Source organism: Salmo salar, chromosome 12 (assembly GCF_965601325.2).
Source record: "Salmo salar chromosome 12, fSalSal1, whole genome shotgun sequence".
In the NCBI taxonomy this organism is placed as follows: Eukaryota; Metazoa; Chordata; class Actinopteri; order Salmoniformes; family Salmonidae; genus Salmo; species Salmo salar.
Window position 1 is genome coordinate 22362330 of NC_138302.1, and position 25281 is coordinate 22387610.

At 43.3% G+C, this 25281-nt stretch overlaps 1 protein-coding gene across 7 annotated transcripts in view; it reads right to left on the reverse strand.

The window, feature by feature from the left end:
• LOC106592565 (calcium voltage-gated channel subunit alpha1 Ab) overlaps nucleotides 1–25281 on the reverse strand; it is a 181969-nt gene that overhangs the window by 81927 nt on the left and 74761 nt on the right. For all 7 annotated transcript variants that reach the window (XM_082958725.1, XM_082958728.1, XM_082958730.1 and 4 more), the window contains exons 4-18: nucleotides 22831–22922; nucleotides 22468–22620; nucleotides 20696–20883; nucleotides 19930–20033; nucleotides 17792–17907; nucleotides 17592–17630; nucleotides 12417–12485; nucleotides 11115–11309; nucleotides 10545–10657; nucleotides 9799–9911; nucleotides 9151–9282; nucleotides 8492–8564; nucleotides 7488–7605; nucleotides 7062–7129; nucleotides 5625–5731 (exon numbers count right to left, since the gene is read on the reverse strand). In XM_082958725.1, coding sequence (XP_082814851.1) covers nucleotides 5625–5731; nucleotides 7062–7129; nucleotides 7488–7605; nucleotides 8492–8564; nucleotides 9151–9282; nucleotides 9799–9911; nucleotides 10545–10657; nucleotides 11115–11309; nucleotides 12417–12485; nucleotides 17592–17630; nucleotides 17792–17907; nucleotides 19930–20033; nucleotides 20696–20883; nucleotides 22468–22620; nucleotides 22831–22922 — 1680 coding nt within the window. The remainder of the gene's footprint in view (nucleotides 1–5624; nucleotides 5732–7061; nucleotides 7130–7487; nucleotides 7606–8491; nucleotides 8565–9150; nucleotides 9283–9798; nucleotides 9912–10544; nucleotides 10658–11114; nucleotides 11310–12416; nucleotides 12486–17591; nucleotides 17631–17791; nucleotides 17908–19929; nucleotides 20034–20695; nucleotides 20884–22467; nucleotides 22621–22830; nucleotides 22923–25281) is intronic.

Genomic DNA, 25281 nt, shown 5'->3' on the forward strand with positions numbered 1-25281 from the left:
CAGTCTGTGACTAGGGTGGCTGGAGTCTTTGCCAATTTTTAGGGCCTTCCTCTGACACCGCCTGGTAAATAGGTCCTGGATGGCAGGAAGTTTGGCCCCAGTGACGTACTGGGCCGTACACACTACCCTCTGTAGTGCCTTGCGGTCGGAGGCCGAGCAGTTGCCATTCCAGGCAGTGATGCAACCAGTCAGGATGCTCTCGATGGTGCAGCTGTAGAACCTTTTGAGGATTTTGAGGATCTGAGGACCCATGCCAAATCTTTTCGGTCTCCTGAGGGGGAATAGGTTTTATCATGCCCCGTCGATACGAATGGGGGCGTGCTCAGTCCTCCTTTTCTTGTAGTCCACAATCATCTCCTTTGTCTTGATCACGTTGAGGGAGAGGTTGTTGTCCTGGCACCACATGGCCAGGTCTCTGACCTCCTCCCTATATGCTCTCTTGTCATTGTCGGTGATCAGGCCTACCACTGTTGTGTCATCTGCAAACTTAATGATGGTGTTCGAGTCGTGCCTGGCCGTGCAGTCATGAGTGAACAGGGAGTACAGGAGGGGACTGAGCACACACACCTGAGGGGCCCCCGTGTTGAGGATCAGTGTGGCGGATGTGTTGTTACCTACCCTTACCACCTGGGGGCGGCCCGTCAGGAAGTCCAGGATCCAGTTGCAGAGGGAGGTGTTTAGTCCCAGGGTCCTTAGCTTAGTGATGAGCTTTGAGGGCACTATGGTGTTGAACGCTGAGCTGTAGTCAATGAATAGCATTCTCACATAGGTGTTCCTTTTGTCCAGGTGGGAAAGGGCAGTGTGGAGTGTAATAGAGATTGCATCATCTGTGGATCTGTTGGGGTGGTATGCAAACTGGAGTGGGTCTAGGATTTCTGGGATAATGGTGTTGATATGAGCCATGACCAGCCTTTCAAAGCACTTCATGGCTACAGAGTGCTACGGGTCGGTAGTCATTTAGGCAGGTTACCTTAGTGTTCTTGGGCACAGGGACTATGCTGGTCTGCTTAAAATATGTTGGTATTATAGACTCGGACAGGGAGAGGTTGAAAATGTCAGTAAAGACACTTGCCAGTTGGTCAGCGCATGCTTGGAGTACACGTCCTGGTAATCCGTCTGGCCCTGCGGCCTTGTGAATGTTGACCTGTTTAAAGTTCTTACTCACATTGGCTGTGGGGGGCGAGATCACACAGTCATCCAGAACAGCTGGTGCTCTCATGCATGTTTCAGTGTTATTTCCCTTGAAGCGAGCATAGAAGTAGTTTAGCTTATCTGATTGGCTCGTTTTACTGGACAGCTCTAGGCTGTGCTTCCCTTTGTAGTCTGTAATGGTTTTCAAGCCTTGCCACATTCGACGAGTGTCGGAGCCGGTGTAGTACGATTCGATCTTAGTCCTGTATTGACACTTTGCTTATTTGATGGTTCGTCAGAGGGCATAGTGGGATTTCTTATAAGCTTCCGGGTTAGAGTCTCGCTCCTTGAAAGCGGCAGCTCTAGCCTTTAGCTCAGTGTGGATGTTGCCTGTAATCCATGGCTTCTGGTTGGGGTATGTACGTACGGTCACTGTGGGGACGACGTCATCGATGCACTTATTGAGGAAGCCAATGACTGATGTGGTGTACTCCTCAATGCCATTGGAGGAATCCTTGAACATATTCCAGTCTGTGCTAGCAAAACAGTCCTGTAGCTTAGCATCTGCTTCATCTGACCATTCTTTTATTGACCGAGTCACTGGTGCTTCCTGCTTTAATTTTTGCTTGTAAGCAGGAATCAGAAGGATAGAATTATGGTCAGATTTGCCAAATGGAGGGAGAGGGAGAGCTTTGTACGCGTCTCTGTGTGTGGAGTAAAGGTGGTCTAGAGTTGTTTTCCCTCTGGTTGCACATTCAACATGCTGGTGGAAATGAGGTAAAACAAATGTAAGTTTCTCATGTTGGAAACAAACAGCCTTACGATGTCACCCAGAGTCACATGTTTATATTCCAAGCTATAGCACACTATATTTTACAGGACCAAAGAATTTAGTCTGCTTTCTGTTTTCCTTCCTGCCATGGAAAATCAGGTGTCGTAGTATTGCTATACTGGTACTGTGACAACATTTAGAAGAGTGCTTGGAAGGGGTTAGTTGTTGGAGTAACGTGTTTGTGCCTCTGTTTAAATCACCACCACAAAGTCAAAGACATTAGTATCTCATGTATGGCACCTTAAATGTATGTGTCTATGGCTGCATTTACACAGGCAGCTCAATTCTAATCTTTTGCCCAAAAGAGCTGATCTGATTGGTCAAAAGATCAGAATTGGGCTGCCTGTGTAAATGCAGCCTGTAATATTGTGTAACATGAAGTCTTGATAAACAGTATCTTAATACAGTATTGTTAATATATAGCAGGGAAATGAACACACACTCTCTCTCCTCCTTCCCATCCCCTACGTCCTCTAAGACATGACTAAACCTATTGTTCTCCTTGTAAAAAAACACTAAGACAGGCACATATTACCGGGTAAGGACTTTTATAAAGGGCTGGAGGGGCTTATGTAAAATCTGCTTCTCCTTGCAGAAACAGCAGACAATGGAACACACACACACAAAAGGGCACATCAAACATTTCAAAGGGCCACAGAATTTCAGTACAAACTATTTCCTTTTCCTGTCACTGTCTTTGATGATAAGAAGATGCCATTCTTCTGGCTGTAGTCTGTCTTTGCCCGCTGCGTTGCCGCGTAGCCACTTAGCTCGTTTCCATTGACTCTGAATGGAATTAGGGTGGAATTACGTTTTAGTGCACTCACTGTCAAATTTGATGATGCTTCAGACGTTTTTTTTTTATGGGACCTTGCCACACCTCGAAGCTCAAACTAGTATATTTAACCATGCTTCCTTCTCATAACTAGTATAGTGTATTTAACCTCCTTCTCATAATTACTGTAATGCATTTAACCTTGTACCTCTCTTGATGATAACTGTGATTCAATTTGAAGAAGCCTTAGGTCGAGTGGGAGATGACGTGTGCGTCAGATTGAGTCTTGAAGTGTGTGTCGGTCAGATTGAGTAGAGTAATGGAGTGTACATTAGACTGAGTACGTGTGTGTGTGTGTGTGTGTGTGTGTGTGTGTGTGGTGTGTGTGTGTGTGTGTGTGTGTGTGTGTGTGTGTGTGTGTGTGTGTGTGTGTGTGTGTGTGTGTGTGTGTGTACAGTAGCAACTGTTTCCAGTGTATCAGTATATTTGCTTCCCATTAGTGACAGAACTGAAATAACCACAGATCTAGCAACAGACAGATAGATAGATATAATATAGATATAATATAGATATAATATAGATAGATATAATATAGATATAATATAGATATAATATAGATATAATATAGATAGATAGATATATATAATATAGATATAATATAGATATAGATATAATATAGATATAATATATATATAACATAGATAGATAGATAGATAGATAGATAGATAGATAGATAGATAGATAGATAGATAGATAGATAGATAGATAGATAGATAGATAGATAGATAGATAGATAGATAGATAGATAGATAGATAGATAGATAGATAGATAGATAGATAGATAGATAGATAGATATAATATAGATGGAATATAGATAGATAGAATATAGATGGAATATAGATATAATATAGATGGAATATAGATATAATATAGATGGAATATAGATAGATAGATAGATAGAAGATAGATAGATAGATAGATAGATAGATAGATAGATAGATAGATAGATAGATAGATAGATAGATAGATAGATAGATAGATAGATAGATAGATAGATAGATAGATAGATAGATATATAGATAGATAGATAGATAGATGATAGATATAGATATAATAGAAGATGATGAAGATAGATAGATAGATATATAGATATATATATTATATATATAATATAGATGAATATAGATAGATAGATATAATGTAGATATAATATAGATATAATATAGATGGATAGATAGATAGAATATATAGATAGAATATAGATAGATAGATGGACTATAGATAGATAGAATATAGATAGATAGATAGATAGATAGATAGATAGATAGATAGATAGATAGCCTTATTCTAAAATGTATTACATTGTTTTTTCCCTCATCAATCTAGAAACAATACCCCATAATGACAAAGCAAAAACAGGTTTTTATACATTTTTGCAAATATATATTAAAAAGGTAAATATGAAATTTACATCAGTATTCAGACCCTTTACTCAGTACTTTGTTGAAGCACCTTTGGCAGTGATTACAGCCTTGAGTCTTCTTGGGTATGACAATAAGTTTGGCACACCTGTATTTGGGGGGTTTCTCCCATTAATCTCTGCAGATCCTCTCAATCTGCACAGCTATTTTCAGGTCACTCCAGAGATGTTTGATTGAGTTCAAGTCCGGGCTCTGGCTGGGCCACTCAAGGACATTCAGAGACTTGTCCTGAAGCCACTACTGCGTTGTCTTGGCTGTGTGCTTAGGGTTGTTGTCCTGTTGGAAGGTGAACCTTCACTCCAGTCTGAGGTCCTGAGCGCTCTGGAGCAGGTTTTCATCAAGGATCTCTCTGTACTTTGCTCCGTTCATCTTTCCCTCAATCCTGACTAGTCTCCCATGCTTCACCATGGGCATTGTGCCAGACGTGATGCTTGGCATTGAGGCTAAAGAGCTCAATCTTGGTTTCATCAGACCAGAGAATCTTGTTTTTCATGGTCTGAGAGTCCTTTAGGTGCCTTTTGGCAAACTCTAAGCAGTCTGTCGTGTCTTTTACTGAGGAGCAGCTTCCATCTAGCCACTCTACCATGATGGCCTGATTGGTGGAGTTCTGCAGAGATGGTTGTCCTTCTGGAAGGTTCTCCCATCTCCACAGAGGAACTCTGGAGCTCTGTCAGAGTGGCCATCGGGTTCTTGGTCACCTCCTTGACCAAGGCCCTTCTGCTCAGTTTGGCCGGGAGGCCAGCTCTAGGAAGAGTCTTGGTGGTTCTAAACTTCTTCCATTTAAGAATGATGGAGCTCACTGTGTTCTTGGGGACCTTCAATGCTGCAGAAATTGTTTGGAACCCTTCCCCAGATCTGTGCCTCGACACAGTCCTGACTCGGAGCTCTACGGAAAATTCCTTTGACCTCACGGCTTGTTTTGTTTTTGCTCTGACATGCACTGTCAACTGTGGGACCTTATATAGACAAGTGTGAGCCTTTCCATATCATGTCCAATCAATTGAATTTACCACAGATGGACTCCAATCAAGTTGTAGAAACATCAAGGATGATCAATGGAAACAGGATGCACCTGATCTCAATTTCGAGTCTCATAGCAAAGGGTCTGAATACTTATGTAAATAAGGTATTTACATTCTAAAAACCTGTTTTTGCTTTGTCATTATGGGCTGTTGTGTGTAGATTGATGAGGATTATTTTTTTGAATCCATTTTAGAACAAGGCTGTAATGTAAGAAATGTGAAAAAAGTAAAGGGATCTGAATACTTTCCGAATGCACTGTTGATAGATAGATATATAGAATATAGATAGAATATAGATAGATATATAGAATATAGATAGATAGAATATAGATATAGATAGAGAGAGAGAGAATATAGATAGATAGATGTGTACTCTACTCACGCAGCGATGGAGAGGTTAGCGGCAGACAGAGGACTAACTTCAGCCACCTCCTTGGCCTTCTGCAGGGTTGTCTTGGCATTAGCTGCCTCTTCTTGCTCCTCCTCATCCTGGAGAGAGAGAGAGAGAGAGGGAGGGTGAGAGAGGGAGGGAGAGGGAAGGAGAAATAAACAGAGGGAGAGAGGGAGGGAGAGGGAGAGAGAGGGAGGGAGAGAGAGGGAGGGAGAGGGAAGGAGAAATAAACAGAGGGAGAGAGGGAGTGAGAGGGAGAGAGAGGGAGGGAGAGAGAGGGAGGGAGAGGGAAGGAGAAATAAACAGAGGGAGAGAGGGAGAGAAATAAATAGAGAGAGATAAAGAAAGTGAGAGAGAGAAAGAGAGAGAGAGAGAGAGAGAGAGAGAGAGAGAGAGAGAGAGAGAGAAGAGAGAGCATTAGCCATATGAAATAGACCTTATTCAGTCTGTATGTTCTAACCATTGACAGCTAGTGGGGTGTAGAACGTTGGTCAATTAACAATGGCCGCCGTCTGAATAAGGTCTATAGCCTGGTCCAGTCAGTAGTAGACAGGCTCAGTAGAAGAGTAATACAGTACAGTATAATTCCCCAAATTCCATAGTTTTCCAGAAATCCTTGTTGGAAGTTCCTGGAATTAGGAGGGCATAAGCAGGAAATCCAGGAATCCTGGAAAACCCTGGGAATTTGGAGAAAGTTACCGGAATTGTGCAACCCTAGTACCATAATGTCACGTCCTGCTCAGTAAAGGGGTATTTTGTTATTGTAGTTTGGTCAGGACGTGGCAGGGGGTGTTTGTTTAGAATGTATCGGGGTTTGTTGGTCTATGTGCTTATGTAAGAGGGGTGTTTGTTTAGAGTGTTCCGGGTTTTTGGTCTATGTTCTATGTTAGTGTATTTCTATGTTCAGTCTTTCTATTTCTATGTTTAGGGTTTGTTGATTGACCTTCAATTGGAGGCAGCTGTTCCTCGTTGCCTCTGATTGAAGGTCCTATGTATAGGGGCGTTTTTTCTATGGGATTTGTGGGTAGTTGTTTCCTGTTTTGTGTCTGTGCACCTGACAGGACTGTTTAGTGTCGTTCGTTGTTTTGTATACGTGATTTGTTTGTTTTTTCCTTCTTTTGAGTTAATAAAGAAGATGAGTATACACGTTCCCGCTGCACCTTGGTCTAATCCTTACGACGCCCGTTACACATAATCGCAAGATGAGGTACAGTAAGGACAGCTCTAGGATCAGCTTGCCATCCCCAAATCCTAACCTTAACGTTATTGGGGAAAACGCAAAAACTGACCCAAGATCAGCATAGAGTTTAAGGATTACTTCACCCATACAGTCATAGCCAGGTTATGTACAGTTATAGCCAGGTTATGTACAGTTATAGAAAGGTTATAACCAGGTGAGGTAAAGTAAGGTATAATGTGGTCCAGTACCTTGGTCAACTCCTGAGCATTGGCCAGATTGTCCACGGCGATAGCTAAGAACACATTCAGTAGGGTGTCTGAGAGCAGGGGGTTAAGGAACCGAAAGGACCAACTCAGAAACATTGTGACACAAGCCACGACATTCTGATGAGTATCTGTTTCCTCTGTGTTCCTCTAAAATGTCTGTACGTGTGTTTTTACGTGTTGCATTACACACACACACACACACACACACACACACACACACACACACACACCATAGAGAGACTTCAGTTGTACTGAAGTGTTTGTGTATGCATTTATATATATGTGTGTGTGTGTGTGGTGCGTGTGTGTGTGTATGCATTTCTGTGCGTCTCTGTGTGTATGTGTATATCAGCGTAGACCTGTGTGTGTGTGTGTGAGTCAGCATAAGCGCCATGGTCATCAGGATACAGTTGCCGAAGAGTGTGAGCACTATGAAGAAGACGGAGTAGGCCATTCCACCGTTTACTCCTCCCTGAGACTTGATCCCATCATACATCACCATGTTCCAGTCTTCACCCGTCAGGATCTGTACACACACACACACACACACACACACACACACACACACACACACACACACACACACACACACACACACACACACACACACACACACACACACACACACACACACACACACACACACACACACACACACACACACACAGATCATCATACATGACACACGTCATATCTGTGCAGTTTCCATATGACAAACGGCACAGTAAAACACTAGTGTTGAGCCATTTGCATGTGCGCACACTCACGGGAGAAAAATACAAGATGTTACTACACACGTAATCAAGGCACAAAGCGTGTTCACACAATGTTCACACACCGTGAGTCAAGCTATTCAGAGAAACCCAATAGGAGAACTAAATACCATAAGAAACAAGTCCTACGAGTCAGAGACTGGAACAGCCAATCAAATCTAGAAACAGGATGTGAACACAATGACCAGAATGCTGTACTACCGTGTCAAAAGCACAGAGAGCAGGTGTTTGGTATGATACAGAACCTGGGCCCTTTCACATCCCCCTGTGTGATCCCAATCCTGGGGCGTTTGGTACCCCGATTCACTCTAGTAGGCATGTGTAATACCTGGCTGTAGCGAATCCTGGCCCTGCGTGAGTAGCGGGTCTAAGATGCAGGACCAGTGGACCTACCAGGTATTGTAATGCGGCAGCGCGAGTCGCGTGGAATTTTTTTGCCTGTTGTAAACAGACTAGCTCGCTGACGTCATGTCAAATATGCATGTTTCTAACCGCGCCCTCAAACGGTTCTTTTCAGGTCTTGGGAAAGCAAAACATATTATGTAGAATTCTCACAAACGCTCCAGCAAACCGAAACAGGTAACCAAATTTCATATGTGAAAGCGCCCTGTATCACCAAAGAATGGTCCAATGTCTAACCTGAAATACTGTCATTATAGCTGCAGGAAAGGTGTCAAAGTTGGTGGCCGGCGTGCCATCTTCAAAGTTGAATCTGGAAGGGAGAAAGAGAGCGGGAGAAAGAGAGAGGGGGAGAGAGGGACAAAGGGAGAGAGAGGAGCGAGCGAGAGAGAAGTGCGGGACATTATGATATATCATGGATACGTCCGGACAGATCCACACAGAAGGAAGTCCATTGTGAGTTGACAGTTCCTCAAGTCTCTCTCTCCACGCCATGAAGTCCATCATCAGTTTATGCGTGTGTGTATTACATTTTACATTTCAGTCATTTAACAGATGTTCTTATCCAGAGTGACTTACAGGAGCAATTAGGGTTAAGTGCCTTGCTCAAGGGAACATCAACATATTTTTCACCTAGTCCGCCTGGGGATTCGAACCAGCGACCTTTGGGTTACTGGCCCATTGTCTACCTGCCTCCCATTGTCTATGTATGTGTGTGTGTGGGTGTGTACGTAACAGCCCTTGGATTCCTGCATGTATGTGTGTGTGTGTGTGTGTGTGTGTGTGTGTGTGTGTGTGTGTGTGTGTGTGTGTGTGTGTGTGTGTGTGTGTGTGTGTGTGTGTGTGTGTGTGTCGGCGTGCGTGTGAACCTGTGTGTGTGTATGTGTGTGTGTACTGACTGTCCACCGAAGAGCTGCATGCCCAAAAGGGCAAAGACGACAATGAAGAGGAAGAGGAGGAAGAGCAAACTGATGATGGACTTCATAGAGTTGAGTAATGATACCACCAAGTTACGTAGAGGGGCCCAGTACCTAGGGAGAGAGGGATGAGGACAGAGGATGAGAAAGAGGGGGTGGGAGAGAGAGAGAGAGAGGGTGGGTAGGAAGGAAGGAAGGAAGAAAGAAAGAAAGAAAGAAAGAAAGAAAGAAAGAAAGAAAGAAAGAAAGAAAGAAAGAAAGAAAGAAAGAAAGAAAGAAAGAAAGAAAGAAAGAAAGAAAGAAAGAAAGAAAGAAAGAAAGGAAGAAAGGAAGAATGGGAAGAGAGAGGTTAGTGGACAGGCATAAAAAAACATCAAGACATCAAAACCACTTTTATGTCAAACTGGCTAGGTCAGAGAAAGAGAAGAAGCAAGGGAGGAAAAGAGACAAATGCAGACAGTAGTGATGGCCGACTGGAAAATAGAAACAGAGAGAAAATGACAAAGTCAGAAGAAGAGAGAATAGAAAAGGATGGAGAAAGGCTGATGATGCAACTAGCCTGTAGCAGTGGTGAAACACAGAATCCCTTGGTGACTGAAGATGCCAAACAACGCTGTGTGTGAGACTCACTTGGTGACTTTGAAGATCCTGAGCAGTCGGAGGGCTCTTAACACACTGATGCCAAACGATGTCCCTGGCTTAATGACCGCGTATATCACCTCAAATATACTGCCCACGATCACCTAACACACACACACACGTATTCATGTGGATTAGAACACACATAAAGTGAATTGACTGGTTCTGAATGATAAAAACAAAAAGGTATCGTCACTTCATAGTCAATATACTTCAGCTAGTGCCAATGAAATGATTTTCAGCTTCAGATGCACATTAACAACAGTAGTAGAAGCTATAGTAGTAGTATACTGGTGGTATAGTAGTAGTATAGTAGTAATATAGTAGTAGTATACTGGTGGTATAGCAGTAGTATAGTAGTAATATAGTAGTAGTATACTGGTGGTATAGTAGTAGTATAGTAGTAATATATTAGTAGTATACTGGTGGTATAGTAGTAGTATAGTAGTAATATATTAGTAGTATACTGGTGGAATAGTAGTAGTATAGTAGTAAAATAGTAGTAGTACACTGGTGGTATAGTAGTAGTATAGTAGTAATATACTGGTGGTATTGTAGTAGTATAGTAGTAATATATTAGTAGTATACTGGTGGTATAGTAGTAGTATAGTAGTAAAATAGTAGTAGTATACTGGTGGTATAGTAGTAGTATAGTAGTAGAAAAGTAGTAATATAGTAGTGTTACAGTAGTAATATAGTAGTAATATAGTAGTAGCAGGAGTAACAGCTCTACTCACAACACAGTCAAAGCAGTTGAAGGAGGAGTTGAAGTAGGGCCTAGTCCCCAAGCCATACATCTTAATACACATCTCTGACATGAACAGACCCAGGAATATAAACTCTGCATAGACTGGAGAGAGAGAGAGAGAGAGAGAGAGAGAGAGAGAGAGAGAGAGAGAGAGAGAGAGAGAGAGAGAGAGAGAGGCATGAGGAGAGAAGGGGGGATTTAGATGGAGAGAAAGAGAAAGTGGGTAGAGAAGGAGGAAGGGAAGAGATAGAGAATCAGGTTAGATGACTGGAGATCAATAATGACACTAGCTAGTCTATGATGGCAGACTGCTGTGATGATAACTCTACATGATTAATAGACTTCATCAGCTAGACATCTTATGGAAATTAGACTGGACACTAGCCATGCATAATCACTTCAGTTCAGGAAGTGTGTGTGAGACTCACAGAGAACGGCGGACAGCATCTCAGGCCTGGTCGTAGTGAGGTGAGGTGAGGTGTGTGTGTGATCATGGAGAGTGTGTGGGTGTGTTTGCATGTGCGTGTTTTCATGTGTGTGTGCATGTACATCTACTCACAGAGAAAGTCGGAGAGGATGTCAGGCTGTTCATAGTGTACCACTGCCACACACATGGTGTTGAGGCCCACCAGACTCAGTACGGTCCAGTAGAAGGCCTGAGTCTTCACCATCTTACGGATGAAGAACCGGATCCGCCGCTCGTTCCTATTGTAGTTGGACCCATCCTGTAGACTACCTCGGCCAAACGGGTCTCCTAGAAGATGATGAAGAGTTATAGATCTGTCATTCACCTTGAAAGCAGCGTTTGATAAGCGGTAGATCCGTTCTATCTGTGCTATTTCTATGCTAAGTATTTTTACTTTTGATTTTGTTTGTCATACTGTATGTATCACTTTATATTTATTTTAAATGTGTATTTTGTTGTTTGTTAATTCTTGTGTTTTTTTATATACATGAAATATGTAGTGTATCAAATAATTCTGCATCGCTGCCATTAATAAATCATTTTAAGTTAATTGAACTTCAGCCTAACTTTTGTTGGAACAACATTTTTGCCAACTTGTCTAGTTGATTTTTGGCCACTTTAATGTCAAGTTTACACTTCTACAAAAAGTTGAGTGAACTCAAAAACGGTATGGAACTAGTTACTAAAATATCTTGAGCTGGGCCACCTTGATTTAACATGTTTATTATTTCAATGTTTTTATGAATATCGCTAGCAACAACAGAATAAAAACATTTTGATTTACATACCTACAGTAGGAGCAACAACAGAATAAACGCATTTTCAATTGAATACCTACAGTAGGAAAATATTAGAATATCTTCTTTCTAATGATGTGAAATGTATTACTCTACTCCTAATATTGAGCAAGTTACACTCACTGAAGTCTCTGACAAAGACTTTGAAAAAGCACCCGCAAACAGTCAAGTGCCACTGACTGATGGTAAAAGCTTTTTTGACTTGAACATACATTTTTGCCAACACTTTTGCTAACTTTTGTTTAACCAGCGAAACAGCTGCTTTTAGTGAAAACGTGTTTGGAGTTACCTTTCTAGCTAATAGCCTATGTTATAGTTTACACTTCCTCCAATTATAATGTGGGGAGGTCAAAATAATGAAAAGATCTACCAAATCTGTTCATATTAAAATGTTGATTAGTTCTCCTTGCCATAATCATTCACCTGATAAGAAAATACATGATATATTTATTTTTGCTAACGTATGATGGGGGTCCCTGGGTCGCTGTTTGCCTGGGAGGAGGCGCCTGAGCAAGAAAAGGTTGAAGATCCCTGTTTTACACTGTAATGCTTCTTCATTAAATGATTATGATATTATAAATAATTGTGTAATAAAAACCATTAGCTCCACCGTCTTCCCCCTCCTCTGGATTCAGCAGCTCTTTCTTGTTCTTGGTCTTGACGGTACCTGGAGGATATAGAAAGATAGAATGTTCCAATCTCTCTCTCTCTTTCTCTCTCTCTCTTAGACACACACATTCATTCTCTCTCTCGGTATCACAAACAAGGTTTCCATCCAACCTTTTTATGTGACTAAAGTACATCTCGGATTTCCATCATGACAGGCCTGATGGAAACTGAACTTTCTTCGCCAAACTTTCCAAACATCGACAAAACAAAATACGCAAGACAAGGTAGGATCTTTTTGTGCCAGTAAAATGAATTATGCGAGAAATGGCAGTGGAAACCCTTTTATGCGCAAATATTGATATAATAACCATCATATCGTAAAGTTGGAGTCACGCGATGACATGTTGTGTGGTCCTCCCACTACGACTCGTCAGGAAAGCACGCAGTTTATTAGGCTCCAGATGAAAGACAGTGTTGTGAAAGTCACAGGAGGCTGGTGGCACCTTCATTAGGGAGAACGGGCTTGTTTTAATGACTGGAGCGGAATCAGTGGAATGGTAACAAATACATCAAACACATGGTTACCATGGTTTCCAGGTGTTTGATGCCATTCTATCTCCTCCTTTCCGGCTATTATTATGAGCCGTTCTGTGGTGAAAGTGCAACATGATGAGCTTGATGTTCCTTTCCAGTTAATATTGAGGGTCTTATTCTGGTGACATGATAATCGATGCTTGGCTGCCATTTGACAAATAAAAAGAATCTTGCTCCGTTTTACGGGCTCCTAACCAACTGCACTATTTTGTTTGTTTTTCGTGTGTGTGTAACTCATTTGGTACATAATGGTGCTGCTACTGTCTCTTATGACCAAAAAGAGCTTCCGGACATCAGAACAGCGATTACTCACCTCGAACTGGACAAAGATTTTTTATTTAATGAGTCTGACGCTGCTTTGTCGAGACAAGGCCCAAATCCCCATCATCAGCGTGAAGAAAAGATGGAGAAAAAGGGGGAGGAGGGCTGGGTGCCTTGTAAGAATTCGCAGACAAGTAGGTAAACCATCACTACCCTCGGTATTATTGGCCAACGTGCAATCATTGGAAAACAAACTGGACGATCTACGATAAAGACTATCCTACCAACGGGACATTAAAAACGGTAATATCTTATGTTTCACCGAGACTTGGCTGAACAAAGACAAGGACAATATAGAGCTGGCTGGCTTCTCCGTGTTTTGGCAGGACAGAGCAGTTACGTCTGGTAAGACGAGGGGTGGGGGTGTAGACACACTAGTGTCTATTTGCCAATAACTGCTGGTGCGCGATGTCTAATATTAAAGAAGTCTCAAGGTATTGCTCGCCTGAGGTAGAATACCTCATGATAAGCTGTAGACCACAGTATCTACCATTGATTTCTCATCTATATTATTCGTAGCCATCTATTTACCACCACAAACCGATGCGGGCACTAAGACCGTACTCAACGAGCTGCATAAGGCCATAAGCAAACAAGAAAATTCTCATTCAGAAGTGGCGCTTCTAGTAGCCTGTGACTTTAATGAGGGAAAACTTAAATCTGTTTTACATAATTTATACCAGCATGTCACATGTGCAACCAGAGGGGGAAAAAAACTCTAGACCACCTTTACTACACACACAGAGACTCTCCCTCGCCCTCCATTTTGCAAATCTGACCATAATTCTATCCTCCCGATTCCTGCTTACAAGGAAAAATGAAAGCAGGAAGTACCAATGACTCGCTCAATACGGAAGTGGTCAGATGACGCGGATGCTACGCTACAGGACTGTTTTGCTAGCACAGACTGGAATATGTTCCGGGATTCATCCAATGGCATTGAGGAATATATCGACTCAGTCACCGGCTTCATCAATAAGTGCATTGATGACATCGTCCCCACAGTGACCGTACTTGCATTTCCCAACCAGAACCCATGGATTACAGACAACTGCGCACCTAGCTAAAGACTAAAGCTGCCGCTTTCAAGGAGTGGGAAACCAATCCGGATGCTTATAAGAAATCCCACTATGCCCTAAGACGAACCATCAAACAGGTAAAGCATCAATACAGGACTAAGATTGAATCCTACTACATCAGCTCTGACACTAGTCGGATGTGGCAGGGATTGAAAACTATTACGGACTACAAAGGGTAACACAGCCGCGAGGTGCCCAGTGACGCGAGCCTACCAGACTAGCTAAAAGCCTTTTATGCTCGCATCGAGGCAAGCAACACTGAAGCATGCATGAGAGCACCAGCTATTCCGGACGACTGTGTGATCACGCTCTCCGTAACCGATGTGAGCAAGACCTTTAAACAGGTCAAAATTCACAAAGCCGCGGGGCCAGACGGATTATCAGGACGTGTACTCAAAGCATGCGCGGATCAACTGGCAAGTGTCTTCACTGACATTTTCAACCTCTCCCTGTCCGAGTCTATAATACCTATATGTTTCAAACGGACCACTATAGTTCCTGTGCCCAAGAAAGCGAAGGTAACCTGCCTAAATGATTACCGCCCCGTAGCATTCACGTCAGTAGCCATGAAGTGCTTTGAAAGGCTGGTCATGGCTAACATCAACACCATCATGCCAGAAACCCTAGACCTACTCCAATTCTCATACCGCCCCAACAGATCCATAGATGATGCAATCTCTATTGCACTCCACACTGCCCTTTCCCACCCGGACAAAATTAACACCTATGTGAGAATGCTGTTCATTGACTACAGCTCAGCGTTCAACACTATAGTGCCGACGAAGCTCATCACTAAGCTAAGGACCCTGGGACTAAACACCTCCCTCTGCAACTGGATCCTGGACTTCCTGATGGGCCGCCCCCATGTGGTAAGGGTAGGCAACAACACACACTGATCCTCAACACGGGGGCCCCTCAGGTGTGCGTGCTTAGTCCCGTCCTGTACTCCCTGTTCACCCACGACTGCGTGGCCAAGCACGACTCCAACACCATCATTAAGTTTGCTGACGACACAACAGCGGTAGGCCTGATCGCCGACAACGATGAGACAGCCTATAGGGAGGAGGTCAGAGACCTGGCAGTGTGATGCCAGGACAACAACCTCTCTCTCAATGTGAGCAAGACAAAAGAGCTGATTGTGGACTACAGGAAAAGGAGGGCCAAACAGGACCCCATTGAAATCGACGGGACTGAAGTGAAGCGGGTCAAGAGTTCCTTGGTGTCCATATCACCAACAAACTAACATGGTCCAAACACACCAAAGAGGGCACGACAACACCTTTTCCCCCTCAGGAGAAAAGATTTGGCATGGGTCTCCAGATCCTCAAAAAGTTCTACAGCTCTACCATCAAGAACATCCTGACTGGTTGCATCACCGCCTGGTATGGCAACTGCTCGGCATCTGACCGTAAGGCGCTACAGAGGATAGTGTGTACGGCCCAGTACTTCACTGGGGCCAAGCTTCCTGCCATCCAGAACCTATATCCTAGGCAGTGTCAGAGGAAAGCCCAAAAAATTGTCAAAGACTCCAGTCACCAAAGTCATAGACTGTTCTCTCTGCTATCGCACAGCAAGCGGTAACGGAGTGCCAAGTCTAGGACTAAAAGGCTCCTTAACAGCTTCTACCCCCAAGCCATAAGACTGCTGAACAGCTAGTCAAATGGCTACCCAGACTATTTACATTGAACCCCCCCTTTGTTTTCTCACTGCTGCTACTCTCTGTTTATTATCTATGCATAGTCACAATACAAATGACCTGGACTAACCTGTACCCCGCACGCTGACTCGGTACCGGTACCCTCTGTGTTACTTTTAGATTGACTACATTTTTTATTTACTTTAGTTTATTTAGTAAATATTTTATTAACTCTATTTCTTCAACTGCATTGTTGCTTAAGGGCTTGTAAGTAAACATTTCACGATAAGGTCTACACCTGTTGAATTTGGCGCATGTGACAATACCAGAGTGGGTACACTCACTATACAACTCACATTGTTTTGTGAGCAAACCATCAGTAGAGTTGGAAATGCGATGGAAACCCATTTAACTTGGATTTTTTATACAGTAAATGGGAATTTAACCGCAAAAAGATGTTTCTGTGCACTACATAATCACGTACAGCCTTTTATCTGTCAATGTGATGGAATCACATCTCTGGAGGGAAAAAGCACGGGGGGGGGGGGGGGGGGGGGTAGAAAATCTATCGCCAGTTGGAGGGAAATCTAGCTTCTTTCTCAAATTGTTCTCTCTCTCAACCAACATGATTCTCTCATACACTTTCTGTCTCTCTCTCTCTCAACCAACATGATTCTCTCATACACTTTCTGTCTCTCTCTCAACCAACATGATTCTCTCATACACTTTCTGTCTCTCTCTCTCAACCAACATGATTCTCTCATACACTTTCTGTCTCTCTCTCTCAACCAACATGATTCTCTCATACACTTTCTGTCTCTCTCTCAACCAACATGATTCTCTCATACACTTTCTGTCTCTCTCTCAACCAACATGATTCTCTCATACACTTTCTGTCTCTCTCAACCAACATGATTCTCTCATACACTTTCTGTCTCTCTCTCAACCAACATGATTCTCTCATACACTTTCTGTCTCTCTCTCTCAACCAACATGATTCTCTCATACACTTTCTGTCTCTCTCTCAACCAACATGATTCTCTCATACACTTTCTGTCTCTCTCTCTCAACCAACATGATTCTCTCATACACTTTCTGTCTCTCTCTCTCTCAACCAACATGATTCTCTCATACACTTTCTGTCTCTCTCTCTCAACCAACATGATTCTCTCATACACTTTCTGTCTCTCTCTCTCAACCAACATGATTCTCTCATACACTTTCTGTCTCTCTCTCTCAACCAACATGATTCTCTCATACACTTTCTGTCTCTCTCTCTCTCTCAACCAACATGATTCTCTCATACACTTTCTGTCTCTCTCTCTCAACCAACATGATTCTCTCATACACTTTCTGTCTCTCTCTCTCAACCAACATGATTCTCTCATACACTTTCTGTCTCTCTCTCTCAACCAACATGATTCTCTCATACACTTTCTGTCTCTCTCTCAACCAACATGATTCTCTCATACACTTTCTGCCTTTGACTCATTTCTTTCTTCTCTCTGACTGAAGTAGACTGAAGTAACTTTACCGGTGAAAATGGTACCATCCTCATTCAGAAGGACCTCCTCTGTAGAAACACAATAACACATGGTCAACAACAACACATGATGTCGGTTGTCAGTTTGTATAGAGTTAAAGAGCAATATCTTTAAGAACATTGTTACAGTTTGTGTTTGTGTAAAGGAAGTGTGAGTGTGTGTATGTGATTGTGTGTGTGTGTGTACTTACCTGCTTTACAGATCCATTCTAGATATCCGTTCAGCTCTCTCTCTATTTGTTGCTGGCGTCTCAATTTGAGGAACTCTGCACGGTTCTCTACCCGCTCTCTCTCTTTGGCAAACTCTCTGTAGGGGTAGTGCACACAGTCACAATCACTTACTGGTAACACACTATATCTAGTACACACACTAGGGTCACACACACACAATCACTTACTGGTAACACACTATATCTACTACACACACTAGGGTCACACACACACAATCACTTACTGGTAACACACTATATCTAGTACACATACTAGGGTCACACACAATCACTTACTGGTAACACACTATATCTAGTACACACACTAGGGTCACACACACACAATCACTTACTGATAACACACTATATCTAGTACACACACTAGGGTCACACACACACACACAATCACTTACTGGTAACACACTATATCTAGTCCACACACTAGGGTCACACACAATCACTTACTGATAACACACTATATCTAGTACACACACTAGGGTCACACACACACAATCACTTACTGGTAACACACTATATCTAGTACACACACGGGGGTCTCGCCACACACACACACACACACACACACACACACACACACACACACACACACACACACACACACACACACACACACACACACACACACACACACACACACACACACACACACACACACACACACACACACACACACAGCAGGTAAAATACTGAGTCTAAATCTCTAGTCACATGTGAATGAATAGCACTCCCCTTTTCTGAAGAGTTCCATAAATCGACATCCATGGATTACCACGCTCTTCCCAGACTCCCTGGCGCACGGGCGCAATAAAAACATGTGTGTGTGTCTCTACTGTGTGTGCGTGTCTTCCCGTCCGCTGTGCGTCAGTGGATTTGGGGCGAACCCAGATTAGCAGAGTTCAGTCAGTGTGAGGGGATTGAGGGTTGAGCATCGTTGAAAATGCCTGTCAGATTAGCAGGTTAACCAACACACAGACTCCTCTCGAAGAAACGGCTGATAATAACTTCCTCATAATGGAATAATTGAATAACATCGCCCTGAGCTCAGCTGAATAGGGTTGATGTTACAGATTTAGAATTAGTGTTAAAATACACTTAGGATCACTCTTGGAAAAATGTCAATCTAGGAAATGTGAAGTCGTGTTTATATGTGTTAAAGACCATTCTATACACTTAGGATATTTGTTAGGATAAGTGTTTAACACTGTTACAGATGTTGTATAACGGTTTAATACTTCTCTGTTACAGAGTTAGGATAACTCTTAAAGAATCTCAGGATAATTCTTAAAGACTCAGGATAATTCTTAAAGACTCTCAGGATAATTCTTAAAGACTCAGGATAATTCTTAAAGACTCTCAGGATAATTCTTAAAGACTCTCAGGATAATTCTTAAAGACTATTGGGATAACTCTTAGAGAATCTCAGGATAACTCTTAGAGAATCTCAGGATAACTCTTAGAGAATCTCAGGATAACTCTTAAAGAATCTCAGGATAATTCTTAAAGACTCTCAGGATAATTCTTAAAGACTATTGGGATAACTCTTAGAAAATCTCAGGATAATTCTTAAAGACTATTGGGATAACTCTTAGAGAATCTCAGGATAACTCTTATAGAATCTCAGGATAACTCTTAAAGAATCTTCTTAAAGACATTCTAAGCCCTGTCTAAGCTGTGTAGTGGGTTCTACTAAGCTATATGGAATTGTTTTAAGAAGGTCACACCAAGGATCATTTAGCTATTTGATTTGAAATTGTAAGACCCCTTGAAATATCAACAAAATCTATAATACAATTATTTGATACAGAATTATTTTTGGCCTTACAGCTTAAACTGGTGGACTCTTAGGATAACTCTTAAAGACTCTTAGGATAACTAGAAAACCCTCAATCTAGGACCTGAGAGACTGTGTTAAAAGAGGGGTGGAGGAGGGAGTATTGAGGAAGGAAAGTTGTGAATGGATCAGTTAAACACGCACACACACACACACACACACACACACACACACACACACACACACACACACACACACACACACACACACACACACACACACACACACACACACACACACACACACACAGGTGTGTGTATTTACGTACCCTGAGAGGACGCCCAGCACCAGATTTAACATGAAGAAGGACCCGATGATGATGAGGGGGATGTAGTACATCCAGTTCCAGGCACTTCCCTCTACATCATTACTCTGGAGAGACAGACAGACAGACATCATTACTCTGGAGAGACAGACAGACAGACATCATTACTCTGGAGAGACAGACAGACAGACAGACAGACAGACAGACAGACAGACAGACAGACAGACAGACAGACAGACAGACAGACAGACAGACAGACAGACAGACAGACAGACAGACAGACAGACAGACAGACAGACAGACATGAGATCAAACAAACAGAGCTGAAAAATGTATTAAATGTGCATCTGAAAGTGGTTCCATTCCACAAATACCAGTCCTGTCCATTTCTATACTTCCTGCATAACACTAGCGTGTGTTTCCCCAAACATTCAGAAGGAATGGAATAGAATATGATGTGGACTGTCAATTATACATTGTGTCTAGATGTGTTGCCAATGAATTCTACACTGTGTGGAAATCGGTATTACATTAGCAGACCATAGTGTTCCCTGTGCTGTATCTTTTTACAAGGATTAGTATTTACAATGAAATCACGTACAGCACATAGCATAACATGTCGACCCAGCCCTCCATGGTGATGTACTGGAAGGACAGGGAGGACAGCGAACACACACACACACTTCAACCCCCCCAAACACGCACACACACACAGTCCATCTCCCCACACACACACACTTCCACCCCACACACAGCCCTGTATACTCACATAGTATAACATGTCGGTCCAACCCTCCATGGTGATACATTGGAATACAGTGAGGACAGCAAAGAGAATGTTGTCGAATTGGGTGATCCCATAGTTGGGCCCCAGCCAATAGCCTTTACACGTAGTCCCATTAGGACACAATCTGGACGGTAATTCTGTACCGCATGGCAACTCATCATAAATCTCATCTATAGAGGAGAGAGAAAGAGAGGGAGGGGATAGAGGGGAGGGGGAGAGAGAAGAAGGGGAGCAAGAGAGTAGGGGAAAAAGTGAGGGAGAGAGAGATGAGATTGATTAGAGTTGAAATCAACATAAGAAAACAGGGAAGTGGTGGTCCAGTAAAATAATTGAAGGGATACGAGATGGGCTGTGTCTCAATGTCTTCCTTGTACTGTCTGGGGTAGGGGTTGAGTTGGGACTGGGCCCTTTGGGTCTAGGGAAGTGTCTAGGGGTAGGGGTTGAGTTGGGACTGGGCCCTTTGGGTCTAGGGAAGAGTCTAGGGGTAGGGGTTGAGTTGGGACTTGGCCTGTGGGTCTAGGGATGTGTCTAGGGGTAGGGGTTGAGTTGGGACTTGGCCTGTGGGTCTAGGGATGTGTCTAGGGGTAGGGGTTGAGTTGGGACTGGGCCCTTTGGGTCTAGAGAAGTGTCTAGGGGTAGGGGTTGAGTTGGGACTGGGCCCTTTGGGTCTAGGGAAGAGTCTAGGGGTAGGGGTTGAGTTGGGACTGGCCCTGTGGGTCTAGGGAAGTGTCTAGGGGTAGGGGTTGAGTTGGGACTGGGCCTGTGGGTCTAGGGGTTGAGTTGGGACTGGGCCTGTGGGTCTAGGGGTTGAATTGGGACTGGGCCTGTGGGTCTAGGGAAGTGTCTAGGGGTAGGGGTTTGAGTTGGGGACTTGGCCTGTGGGTCTAGGGAAGAGTCTAGGGGTAGGGGTTGAGTTGGGACTGGGCCTGTGGATCTAGGGATGTGTCTAGGGGTAGGGGTTGAGTTGGGACTGGGCCTGTGGGTCTAGGGAAGTGTCTAGGGGTAGGGGTTGAGTTGGGACTTGGCCTGTGGATCTAGGGATGTGTCTAGGGGTAGGGGTTGAGTTGGGACTGGGCCTGTGGGTCTAGAGAAGTGTCTAGGGGTAGGGGTTGAGTTGGGACTTGGCCTGTGGGTCTAGGGAAGTGTCTAGGGGTAGGGGTTGAGTTGGGACTTGGCCTGTGGGTCTAGGGATGTGTCTAGGGGTAGGGGTTGAGTTGGGACTGGCCCTGTGGGTCTAGGAGTAGGGGTTGAGTTGGGACTTGGCCTGTGGGTCTAGGGATGTGTCTAGGGGTAGGGGTTGAGTTTGGACTGGGCCTGTGGGTCTAGAGAAGTGTCTAGGGATTGAGTTGGGACTGGGCCTGTTGGTCTAGGGGTCAGGTTAAGGGTAGGTGTTAGGTCATTAGAAGTTTATTTAAGACAGGGCTTGAGGGTCTAGGAGTAGGTGCTTGGTCACTAGGAGTTAATTTAATACATGACTTGGGGCTCTAAGGGTAGGTGCTTGGTCGCTGGTAGTTGATTAAAGACATGGCTTCGGGGTCTAGGAGTAGGTGCTTTGTCACTATAAGTTGATTAAAGACAAGTCTTCAGGGTCTAGGAGTAGGTGCGTGGTCGCTAGTAGTTGATTAAAGACAAGTCTTCAGGGTCTAGGAGTAGGTGCGTGGTCGCTAGTAGTTGATTAAAGACAAGTCTTCAGGGTCTAGGAGTAGGTGCGTGGTCGGTAGTAGTTGATTAAAGACAAGGCCTATGGACGTTACCAGTGGCGATGTCGAAACAGGTGGTGTGGAACTTTCCCATGTAGAACTCAAGGCCGATGATGGCAAACATCAGAATGGCCACAAAGAGAAGCAGTCCGATCTGCAGCAGGGGGATCATAGCCTTCATGATGGACTTGAGTACCACCTGCAGGCCTGGAGGACACAGTGCAGATGGTCAGAGAAGAATATAGAAAGAGAGAGGGGGGAGAGGGAGAGGAAGAGCGAGGGAGAGAGGAGAGGATTGGGAGAGACAGAGAGAGTGGGACTGGATGGACAGAGAGAAAGCAAGAGAGAGCAGAGAAAAGAGAGCGAGACAGAGTGGAAGATACAGTGAGTGATGTCCATAGGGGTCCCCATACTTACTGGGAATCCCTGACACCAACTTAAGTGGTCGCAGAACCCTGACTGCTCTCAGTGTCCGCAGGTCAAATTCGGAGCCAACCGCCGACAAGATACTAAGGAGAGAGGGAAGAGGAAAAGTAAGAGAAAGAGAGAGAATTAGAAAAGGAGTAGAAACAGTGGAAACAGTACAAACAGTAGTAACAGTGGAAACAGTACAAACAGTAGTAACAGTGGAAACAGTACAAACAGTAGTAACAGTGGAAACAGTACAAACAGTAGTAACAGTGGAAACAGTACAAACAGTAGTAACAGTGGAAACAGTACAAACAGTAGTAACAGTGGAAACAGTACAAACAGTAGTAACAGTGGAAACAGTACAAACAGTAGTAACAGTGGAAACAGTACAAACAGTAGTAACAGTGGAAACAGTACAAACAGTAGAAACAGTGGAAACAGTACAAACAGTAGTAACAGTGGAAACAGTACAAACAGTAGTAACAGTGGAAACAGTACAAACAGTAGTAACAGTGGAAACAGTACAAACAGTAGTAACAGTGGAAACAGTACAAACAGTAGTAACAGTGGAAACAGTACAAACAGTAGTAACAGTGGAAACAGTAGAAACAGTAGTAACAGTGGAAACAGTACAAACAGTAGTAACAGTGGAAACAGTCGAAAACGGTAGCAACAGCAGAAACAGTGGAAACAGTGGAAACAGATAAAGCAGTGGAAAACAGTGGAAACAGTGAAAAACAGTAAAAACAGTGTAAACAGTGAAAACAGTAAAAACAGTGGAAACAGTGAAAACAGTAGTAACAGTGGAAACGGTTGAAACGGTAGAAACGGTGGAAAACAGTGGAAACAGTAGAAACAGTGAAAAAGTAGAAAACAGTGGAAACAGTGAAAACAGTTGAAACAGTGTAAACAGTGAAAACAGTAGAAACAGTGTAAACAGTGAAAACAGTAGAAACAGTGTAAACAGTGAAAACAGTAAAAACAGTGTAAACAGTGAAAACAGTAGAAACAGTGGAAACGGTTGAAACGGTAGAAACGGTGGAAAACAGTGGAAACAGTAGAAACAGTGAAAAAGTAGAAAACAGTGTAAACAGTGAAAACAGTAGAAACAGTGGAAACGGTTGAAACGGTAGAAACGGTGGAAAACAGTGGAAACAGTAGAAACAGTGAAAAAGTAGAAAACAGTGTAAACAGTGAAAACAGTAGAAACAGTGTAAACAGTGAAAACAGTAAAAACAGTGTAAACAGTGAAAACAGTAGAAACAGTGGAAACGGTTGAAACGGTAGAAACGGTGGAAAACAGTGGAAACAGTAGAAACAGTGAAAAAGTAGAAAACAGTGTAAACAGTGAAAACAGTAGAAACAGTGGAAACGGTTGAAACGGTAGAAACGGTGGAAAACAGTGGAAACAGTAGAAACAGTGAAAAAGTAGAAAACAGTGTAAACAGTGAAAACAGTAGAAACAGTGGAAACGGTTGAAACGGTAGAAACGGTGGAAAACAGTGGAAACAGTAGAAACAGTAGAAAACATTAGAAAAAAGTGGAAACAGTAGAAACAGTGGAAACAGTAGAAACAGTGATAAACAGTAGAAACAGTGGAAACAGTAGAAACAGTGGAAACAGTGGAAACACTGGGTGTAATTAACAAGCGTTCCATTTCAGCAGAAAACAAACAGTACTTGCGGTATAAAAAGTAATAAAAATCGCAGGAACACACACATGACATGATTGGTCAGTTCTGTCCGGGATCCTTGGGATGTCCCTACCCTAAACCCTGACCTTAAACCTTACCCTAACCATATCCACAACCCTAACCTTATCCTTTACCAACTTCAAATGGGCTAGGGACGTCCCAAGGATTCCGGATAGCACGGACCTGACATGATCTCACACACATCTCTATAGTAACGTGATCCACATGAGTCATGTGTGTATCTCATTTAATACTATTTCATTCTCTCTCTCTCTCTGTCTCTCTCTCTCTCTCTGTGTCTCTCTCTCTGTCTCTCTCTCTCTCTCTGTGTCTCTCTCTGTCTCTCTCTCTGTCTCTCTCTCTCTCTGTCTCTGTCTCTCTCTGTCTCTCTCTCTGTCTCTCTCTATGTCTCTCTCTCTCTCTGTCTCTCTCTCTCTCTCTCTGTCTCTCTCTCTCTCTCTCTCTCGGTCTCTCTCTCTCTCTCTCTCTCTCTCTCTCTCTCTCTCTCTCTCTCTCCCTCCCTCCCTCCCTCCCGCCCTGACAGTGAGAAACGTATGTGATGGGGAATCACAGAGAGAGAGAGAGAGAGAGAGACAGAGACAGAGAGAGAGAGAGAGAGAGACAGAGACAGAGACAGAGACAGAGACAGACAGAGAGAGAGAGACAGAGAGAGAGAGAGAGAGACAGAGAGAGAGAGAGAGAGAGAGGAGAGAGAGAGAGAGAGACAGAGAGAGACAGAGAGAGAGAGAGAGAGAGAAATAGAG